The 10,407-nt window shown below is 41.7% G+C and overlaps 1 protein-coding gene across 1 annotated transcript; it reads left to right on the plus strand.

Moving 5' to 3' along the window:
* Positions 1-429: 429 nt before the first annotated feature.
* On the plus strand, positions 430-5,272 carry LOC139477805 (major facilitator superfamily domain-containing protein 4A-like). Its single transcript, XM_071260220.1, has 3 exons — positions 430-486; positions 2,630-2,915; positions 4,137-5,272. The coding sequence occupies exons 1-3, from the start codon at positions 430-432 to the stop codon at positions 5,270-5,272; spliced, it is 1,479 nt and encodes a 492-aa protein (XP_071116321.1).
* Positions 5,273-10,407: the final 5,135 nt, after the last annotated feature.

Genomic DNA, 10,407 nt, shown 5'->3' on the forward strand with positions numbered 1-10,407 from the left:
GTGATGACACCAGGTGTTCACGAAAAGTGGGCTGTTTCCGAAAGTGAACCGCATGTGTTTATGAATCACTATTGTATAGTGATGACACCAGGTGTTCACGAAAAGTGGGCTGTTTCCGAAAGTGAACCGCATGTGTTTATGAATCACTATTATATAGTGATGACACCAGGTGTCCACGAAAAGTGAGCGTACCCTGCTCACCTATGGCACCTATCACAAACACATGCAAAGGCAAGTTAATTGTTCACCTGAATACACAGGAACATATGGTACTAGTCAATTAAGGTAATAATTTTGTCCCTGATACGTAACATTTCTAGCTGGAATACTGCTGAGTGCGGCGTTAAACAACAAAAGAAAAAGATATGTTCGCCTTTAAACTAGGTGCTACATGTTGTATTTCAGAATCACGAGCGAGCCCTCAAAACTATGGAAGACAGGAAATACTTTGAAATGTTTGTCTTATTCTCCTTCACAATCTCTGTGGTAAGTATACGTCAATATACAGCATCCTTCACAGTGCCTGGGATCAGATTACATTCATGTGCTATTAAAATAACTGAAGTTGATATGCACAAATAGATCTACTTCGGATTAATCATGAAATACGATTGCATATGGAATTTCCATATTGATAGTACTGTTAGAAAAATAAGCCATGATTATGGTGAATTGTCTACGTAGTCTCAAATAGCGCCGGTCACGTATATCGCTAGATATCAAGAACAAGTCTGTCTTTGATTATTGCTCCCATATTTGGGTTAACTGTATGATAGAACAAGTAATGACACATGGGAATTTACAGCTAGACGCATTAAGGACGAACTGCGGAGCAACAAGAGGTACAAGTCATGATAATTTGTATGCTGAGACATATTTCCTACCACTAGTTCAAATACGACAGAATTCAGAAATATCTATTTTCTATAAAATGACCAAGCGCTACACGCCTGGATATCTTTCTTCCCTAATACCCTGAAACGATCTGCTAACAGTAGCTTGAGAAGATTGAGAAAAAGTCAAAATATACAGGCAATGAGATGTAGGACAAATTATTATACTAAATTGTTTTTACCAGATACTATTAAGCGCTGGAATCATTTGTCCGAAGATGGTATTAATGAACAAACTGTTGGTGAATTTAAGAGATTATTAAAACAGAATAAAATTAACAATTTGTACATTGATCAAAATTTTGGAAGTTGATTTTGGCAGATTGTTCATTCTCGCCTCAGACTCGGATGTAGTGATCTAAATATGGTTTTAATCCCGTGCTATATCTTTCATTATCAGCATTGTAAGTGTACGTTAATAAACATAGGATGAATATGAGTGTGAATTGCATTCTCATTGGTTAAAAAATGGTGTTAAATGGGATTGTGATTTCCAAATTGAAACACTGAGGTAAATCCAGAAATAGTTATGTGCAGAACCAAATTGTGAAATCGGTAATTGACCACACAAGATCCATAAATGATCAATAAATTATTTTTGAAACACATAGTTTTAGGTTTAAAATAAGTAAGACACTATAATGGGTACAGGGAGGTAGCAGCCCCTAGAATTAATGGTAGTGCGCTGACGAATATTCAGAATATTGTCACTTTTGATTGACAAGAAAAAGCTCATCAGAGTGTGGGAATCTGTGTTCTCTGCATCAGATATCATTCATGTTATCAAACAATGCATATTTTACTGATAAAAGTTCATTATTTACATAAGTCGCTCCGAGTAAAAGCCGGGCCTCGCGCTCTGTTTGACGAGGGAGAGAACTCCATCGTATCGCGGTACAGAGAAAAGTATGGAGGTCCGAATTGGACAAAAAGAGGACATAATTTTACCAACCACTTGGTATGATCATGCCAGACATCAGTGATTTGTCCAGACAAGTGCAAAGACAGCACAAGTAAAATTCTAAATGTGTTATCAGCAATAGGTATTCAATGCATATTTACCGAAAAGTAAGAGAAAAATATTTTTACAAGTCAACATCAAAATATCAGAAATGATATTTTAAGATTGTTTAAAAAAAAATGGATGACAATAATTTGTCACAAAATGGAAAAATGTTAAAAGTCAACAATAAATATATAAAAAGCACTCCTAGTATGCCCAAAGTATGTATTTATCTGTTGGTTACTAGTGAAGAACGTATTTCTAAGTTTGGCATTATGGCCCTTATGATCTCCCAATAGATTCTGGGCACAGAGCGGGAAAAAATGTGCGCACTACGTAACTTCCGTTACCTCATTAGTCGCCATGAATATGCAGATGTTCTAGTTCAGGTCGATAGAGAAAGTTTACTTGGGGAACTGCGGGTTATATCGTTGGCCATTGATAGATGGGGGTAAGGCAATATTACAACAGATGCCAGAAATAGGTATCAACGGATTATTAACTCCTTACTTACAGCAGACGGAACATTCCGAGGAAATTGAAATTGTTTACGAAGTGAGCACTTCCTGGTTACTGATTTGCATTAATAGACGGCCTCTAAGAGGCGTGTCCCGCGTGAACTACCGGGAATCACAAATGCCGCGATGCGATGAATGCCGCGGTACCATGGGGTCCGAGTATAATTATAGGATGTATTGAACCCACGTTATCGTATGTATGCTTACTCCCACAGGGCATGTCTCTGGCTAGTATCGGGTCTGTTCTGCCGGACCTGCTGTGTCTGTGGGATGTCACCCTTCACACAGCCAGCATCTTGTTCCTGGTCATCGGCGCAGGTACAGTGTCAGGGATAGCTGTTTCCAGTTCCCTGATAGAAAAGCTTCCTGCCTTTATAGTTCTGGTGATCATCAGCGTTGCACGTGTGGTGACCATGTTCCTGTTCCCTTACGCTGGGAGTGTAGCCTTTGCTGGACCAATCGTCTTCTTACATGGCGCTGCACTTGGCCTCTCTGCTGTCGGTAAGTCTGTGTCCGAAAGATGAAGTCAGTGCACAATCTAGACCGTTATTATGAGGAATGTTGATCTCTTTGCTTTGCGTGGATCGATGCTCATGGTGTCAGTCACTGGATTGTCTGGTCCAGACTCGATTATTTACAGACCGCCGTCATATAGCTGGAATATTGCTGAGTGCGGCGTAAAACAGCAAACAAACAAACAAACAAACAAACACATCTCTTGGCTACTTCTTAACAGTTCGTTGTACACAAATCTTATCATGTAACTATCCCTTTTTTAAAGTTTACTCTTGCTGTGATATGAATACATATATATATTAAAATACCATACCTTGTAGTCACTGTGAAAGTGTTCAAGTTTCTCGTGTTCATTAGCTACATGTTTTACTCGGGGGTAAAATTAAAGTGTCCTATTCTCTTATGCATAGTTTTTTCATATATTTTCTTATTCATATGTTAGTGCTAATCAACTATGCAATATGATTTTCCCTTTCGATAATAAAGTCTGATCTGATCTGATCTGATCTGATCTCATCTGATCTCATCTGATCTCATCTGATCTGATCTCATCTCATCTCATCTCATCTCATCTCATCTCATCTCATCTCATCTCATCTCATCTCATCTCATCTCATCTCATCTGCTGGAATATTGCTAAAAGCGGCGTTAAACCCAACTCACTCACTCACACAAATTAGGATGATACCAGGTGTTCGCAAAAAAGTGGCACCCTATACAAACACGGGCAAAAGCATGTCAGTTGTTCACCTGAACAAATAAGGGATATCAAAATCATCAGACATCACTTTGGCGCTGAGTCGTCAAATTTCGACATGTCCCCCACGTGTCTTCCATAACCATTTTTGGAAACCTTGCCCTTGAATGTTCCAACCTTGATCAAGCAACTATTGAGCAAGAACCTTATGACGCTTTTTGAAAGCTCCTTGGGAAGAGCATGCTCGATTGTACTTCAACAGTTGTGAAATGTAGACACCAAAGGCTGCAGCGTCTGGAATGTTGCGTTACAATTCTCGTTCGTCATCTGATAGCTTGTGGTTCTGTGTATTTCATTGCCCAGGACTCCCAGTGGGTGTGTTCCTGTATAAAGTAAGTAATAATACCCACTATTGCGAGTATAGTAGTGCATGACCTGTGTTGAACTACAATGCATACAGCGTACAGTAGCAATAATAGTTGTATTTGTTTCTTTCTTTCCATATTCAGGATCTCTCCACACGACAAAACTCCTATGGCCACAGAGTGCAGGCGCAATCTATTTAGTTCAAAGTGGAGGTGCGTTTGGGGCTACTCTCAGTCCTCTCATTGAAAAGCCATTCCTCAGTGATGGACTATTTACTGTCATGATGCGAGACATATCTCAGTTACAAGTCAGTAAAGCAATGGACGGAGAGGTAACTAGCTATGGCGGCATAAATAAAACATTTGAAAGATCAAGTCCTGTGACAACTGACACACCAGAGGGTTCACTGAAAATGACATATGTCGAGAACATGACAAACACTTCCATTACAATTGTGTTCCAGAACATGAACTTGATGGATTACCTTAATGGATCTCTATCAGAAGCTTCTTTTATCAAGATGGAAATGCCTATCAATACCTGTGACAACTTTATAACATATCTTGAATATCCATTTTCAATATTTGGTTTGTATGCAATAGCAGTGACAGTAGGACTGATCATATGTTACAGGCGAGGACTGAACAGCCTTGATGACCACACTAGCGCTTATACATCAATAGACAGAGACACAAATGTTTCACTAAGTTGCACTGAAAAGATTTTTATCTCCCTGATGTTCCTCCTTAGTATGCTATGTTTGGCCTTAATGGGCTGCGTAAGCAACCTACTGGTAAAGTTTGGAATCGAAAGTGACCTTGACGCCGACCTTAGCACCATGTCAAATATGGCCTCAGTATCTTGGCTCTTCTATAGTATAGGTAGGATTATACCTGTCTTGATGCCAGACAGAGTACGCACCTTTCGGATATTGGTTGTTTCCATCACCGGAATGACAGCAGGCGTGACAATATTGTTTCTCTGTCCATATTATGGTATTATTCCTCTTTGGATCAGTATGACTTTACTTGGTTTTTTCACAGGTCCTCAGTTTAGCTGCATTTTTACATGGACGGGAGAGTATGTATGTCTCTCATCCAAGATTATTGCTATATTATCCATGGGGGCAACTGTCGGCTTTCATCTTCTCCCCACTGTCACTGGATTAGTCCACGACTACTTCGGCACCAATAGTTTCATTTATTCAATAGCTGGGATCAGTGTCACGTACACCATTTTGTTTATATCAATCACACTCGTTTCACGATATTTACGTTGATGGACGACTTACCGAGGAGTTTATTGTCTCTTCTTATTGGTGCTATCCTGGTGCTCAACTCTGGTGTAGTAGTAAGGTACGGGGGGTTTGGGGGTGGGGGGGTGGGGTGGTGGTGGTGGTGGTGTAGTAAGGTACGGGGGGGGGGGAGGTTGGGGGTGGTGGTGTGGTGGCGGTGTAGTAAGGTACGGGGGGTGTGTGTGTGTGGGGGGGGGGGGGGTATGTAATTATCAGCATTGTCGTTTATAACTGTTATAAACACAAAAGACAAAAAAGCACCCCGCAAAAAATTAAATCGAAATATGCCTATTCGCAACAACTGAAAATTTCGTGATGAATATATCAATATCTTCCGTTGATATGATAGGACAGTACAATGGCAACTCTGACGTCACATCGCAGATGGCCATGCAGCACGCCACCCATGCTTTTTAAAAAAAAATGCAGTGCCTGTACACCGCAGTTGAGGGTATGTGACGTCACCGTCTTGCATTACTGAAGCATTATCTGTGAACATGGTACGAAGAAGGTTATCAGAGGCGCGTATTACAGGAATGCATTCGAAAGACATGACCCACAAAAGCATAGGGCGTCATCTTTGGCATTTTAATACCGTAATCAGCAGACTGGAACGAAAACACAGGCAAGCCTATGCTGTTCGGGATCTCCTACGGTCCGGAGGTGAGGTGAGGTGAGGTGAAATTGGTTTTAACGTCGCGTCCAACATTATTGCACTTATATAGCGACGTGCATGCACGTGTGTGTGTGTTTGTGTGGCTGCTTGTACTAGTCCGGACTGATGCCGATTTATAGTGCAAGCCCACTGAGATACCATGCCGCAGTTTAACATGAATACCTCACTCAGACACAGAATACTGACTCCGAGCCGATCAGTCCTTGTTTTAGCCCTTTAATGCCAAGCACCAGACAGGGTAAGAACAAGTACCATCTTTTAACGTCTTTTGGTATGACGCGGCCGGGGATCGAACCCCGGACCTTCCGCTCTCCGGGCGGACGCTCTACCACTAAGCCACGGAGGCGGTCCCCACGGCCAGGAAGACCTCGCGTGACGTCAAGGCGTGAGGACATGGCCCTGCTTCGTCTTGTACGTCGTCAACCATTTCCAGCATCTGCTGTTCTGAAGAGCCAATGGTTACCCAATAGACGGATGTCCACCAGAACAGAGAGGAATCGACTGACACCGGCAGGAATGGTCCAGAAGGGTGATCATGCGACCCTTCCATGCCGGTTATCATCGGAGAATTTGTTTAGCATGGTGTCTGGCAAGGAGGGCTTGGAATCTGAGGACATGGCGAAGAGCCCATTGTTCCGAAAAGAGAAGATTCCTGCTCTATGTCACGGATGGCCGATTGTGGGTTATGATGCATAAAGTACTGTCTATACACCCAGGGACATGAGACCTACGACCCCGCTCGGTAATGGTTTCGAGTTGCCTGTCACACGATTATAAGATGGATCTTGTCACCATCCAAGGCAACCTCAATAGTGATGGGTACATTCGTAACATCCTGCACCCAGCTGTTGTGCAGCATTTCGACAACCACTCACTCGCCACCCGGGCGCCCTCTGTACAAGGATGACAATGATAGGCCACATCATTCCCGCGGAGTAACAACTTTTCTCCTGACCTGAACCCGCTGGAGCATATGTGGGACATCTTTGGGCGTAGAGTTCTAGCACTGGACCCAGGGGTACTGGTTCTGGCCCAGTTGGAGGTAGCTCTTCGCCCCCGATACGTTACGATATTTGTCCGCACCATACCATTGATTTGAGACCATTTGATGTTAATAATCAAGTATGGACCAGACAATCCAGTGATTGACATCATTAGCATCGATCCACGCAAATTGAAATGCATTTTGGAGGGTCTTATGTACATGTAGGAATGCGCAGTGTCAAAATAAAAAAGAGACCAACTTCATTGCTAGTGAATGTTTGACAATGCGCCATGGTTTGTAACCATCCGACCTTAAGTTTAATTATAAAGGCACCGGTTGGCTATGAAGGTTGGTTGGTTTGTTGTTTAACGCCGCACTCAGCAGTATTCCAGCTATATGACGGTGGTCTGTAAATAATCAAGTATGGACCAGACAATCCAGTAATTGACATCATGAGCATCGATCCACGCAATTGGGATCGATGACATGCATCAACCAAGTCAGCGAGCCTGACCACCCGATCCCGTTAGTCGCCTCTTACGACAAGCATAGTCGCCTGTTACGACAAGCATGGGTTACTGAAGACCTAGTCTACCCCGGATCTTCACCATTGAATGTAACAATATTCAAACTATATATGGTTAATAGCAGGGTGTGGCCAAAAGTACACTCGAATTATTCTTCGAATCAGCAAAGAACAATGCTCGCAAGAGATTATATAATATAACATAACTCAGGAAAATATGACCCTGTGCTTGATAACGCACTGAAAACTTTATCAATGTGCCAATGCAATGAACACATTTCAGATTTCACCTGCAGAATGCTATTGCAACTTAACGTTTGTGACATATCTGTGCTTGCAATTTGACAATGTGAATGCAAATCATGGCCAAGATTGAAGATCATATAATTATGTCGCAAGTGAGGCAAAGGGGGCAGTTTCAGGTTTCGAGTAATGGTGATGTGTTTTCCCAAGCCGTAAGTGATATTACAGAACCATAAGTGCATACAGGTTCGTATTTCAGGTGACCGCCTCCGTGGTCTAGTGGTAGAGCGTCCGCCCGGAGAGCGGAAGGTCCGGGGTTCGATCCCCTGCCGCGTCATACCAAAAGACGTTAAAAGATGGTACTTGTTCTTACCCTGTCTGGCGCTCGGCATTAGGGGGCTAAAACAAGGACTGGTCGGCTCGGAGTCAGTATACTGTGTCTGAGTGGGGTATTCATGTTATACTGCGCCATGGTATCTCAGTGGGCTAGCACTATTAATCGGCATCAGTCCGGACTAGTACAAGCAGCAACACACACACACGTGCATGCACGTCGCTATATAAGTGCAATAATGTTGGACGCAACGTGAAACCCTATTTCAAACTCACCCGTATTTCGGGTAGTTATTGCCATTGACTATGACTATGGTACTCTTCTCCATTAGTATTGTTTCTTAATTCAATTGATCAATGCAAATTACTTTCTTATTAAAGTAAAGAGAGTCGTTGGACCCTTACGTTCTACAGTCCTTCCTCGTGTAGGCCAGTTAATAAACTCAGAGTATATCTGCATGTATGTGGTTGTTTCTGTATGTATTGAAAATGTTTCCTTACTTAACTGCTTTACTTCAGGGTGTTGTAAATACATATAACGTTCTTATAGACATTCAAGAGCATGCTGTATTTGACAATTATTTTGTCGTAGTTAATTCTGATTTATTCTGAAAATATCTACATTATAGTATTGTGTTTCTTATTTCATTTCAAAATACCCAAGTAGTCTTTTGGTGAGCATGTACCAGTAAAGCCATCGTCTTGCGTTGGGTTCAGCTCATGAGGTCTATGCACTGTAATATAGGGCGGCCAGGTATACCTTTGTAGTTTAATCAAAATATGTGTTTCCTGATTGCAATGTTCTACTTATGAAGTCCCTTGTTTTCACAACTGAACCTGTTTTCCACATTTTACTCTGCACTGGAACGGAGATCCTATAAACATTGCTGCTGCCACACCTTTGACCCCTTTTCATTGCCTTTGTACAATTGTAAACCTCATCCTGTGTGTTTCTATATAATTTGATGATTGTTCATTGCTGTTGTGTGTTGTTTTTTACTGATTTCTCAATTTCGTTCTGAACGTACCTATTTCTGTTCTTGGAGGCACGGGTGGCCCAGTCGTCTCAGGCGCCCCGATTCGCTGTGCAGAAATTGCCTCCCTTGGGCTCGCCAGAAACCTTTAATTGTGGTTTCGAATCCCGGTTCGCCCCGATTATGTTTCTAGGTTTGTCAGCACCATACCCGTGCTCGTGGGTTTCACCGAAGTTGTAAACGTCTGAGACCTGCATCACTTCTGGCTTTCCTCCCACATTAAGCTGACACGCCGTGATATAACTGGAATACTGTTACTGGACACTGTTTCTTTGGCTGGAAAACCCAAGACCATGTTGCTGACTGGTGAAAAGTTCATTGTTATTTTTGTAAGATTAAGGTTTGGTACCCCCAAACAAGATTTGGCTGTCAGATTTAGTTGTCACATTTCAACTCTTTGTTGTATTTTGTGCTAGGATCTCTGTCCATATGACCTTTGTGAGACCAGGTTGATAACCACACTGACTGACCTATGAATCAACAAGAGTCATTCTGGACAGCACTGAATTCAAAAATCAAATCCCATCTGCCTTATGTTTTATTCTCATTACAAAACTAGCCGCCCACTCAAAGGCTCCATGTATAGCCCCTCATGGTGCTGTGGAATTTGTATCATGTTTGGTTACAGGTGTAATTTCTGTCCTGTATTCTGAGCCAACCAGGTGATGGTGTGATGGCTAACAAAGGCTTTACTATTGCTACTACTTTGCACGAAAGGGCTGTTGATCTCAATATTCTCCCTTACATATATAAATGTGGTCAGTTTTGTAGATGAGAGAAAGGCCCTAGCATCCTTGAGAATTCGCTAGAGGTTGAACAGGCGAGTTAAACAAGATCATTTATTTGACTATGCAGTATCTATTGCCATCAATCAGCTGTGGAGAGTTGCTTGTGTAGCCTCTGGTTTCCAAGGCGCATTCATTAAGTTGTGCTAAAATTTCCCTGCTAGATTATATACAGAGTACCCCTCAGAGATAAAAGTTCCACAAATATTTTATTACACATGCACATACATGTACATGTTCTCATACTGATGCCCACAACACTGGCTCTGTCTGACAGCACACCATCAGCTTGCTGTAGAAACCCTCCCTTCAGAATCGTTTGACAGAAAAATCTGAAAATATATTGAAGTTATGAAGACATACATGCAGATGTCGATTTATGAGTGCATAATGATAAGTCTTCTACTATTAAACAATAGAAAACATTAACAATAAAACAGTTGCCCAGAATTATTGTCACAGTTTAATGCAACTTTCCTAAACATTGATTTAAATTAATTTGACTTATTTAAAATGTATACGATAATATTTCTTTCAT

Source organism: Haliotis cracherodii, unplaced genomic scaffold (assembly GCF_022045235.1).
Source record: "Haliotis cracherodii isolate W230 unplaced genomic scaffold, xgHalCrac1.p SCAF_36, whole genome shotgun sequence".
Lineage (NCBI taxonomy): Eukaryota > Metazoa > Mollusca > Gastropoda > Lepetellida > Haliotidae > Haliotis > Haliotis cracherodii.

Coding starts and splice junctions, on each gene's coding strand:
- LOC139477805 (XM_071260220.1), top strand. CDS start 430: ATGGAAGACAGGAAATACTTTGAAATGTTTGTCTTATTCTCCTTCACA. Junction 487..2,629: donor TCTCCTTCACAATCTCTGTG/GTAAGTATACGT, acceptor TTACTCCCACAG/GGCATGTCTCTGGCTAGTAT. Junction 2,916..4,136: donor ACTTGGCCTCTCTGCTGTCG/GTAAGTCTGTGT, acceptor TTCCATATTCAG/GATCTCTCCACACGACAAAA.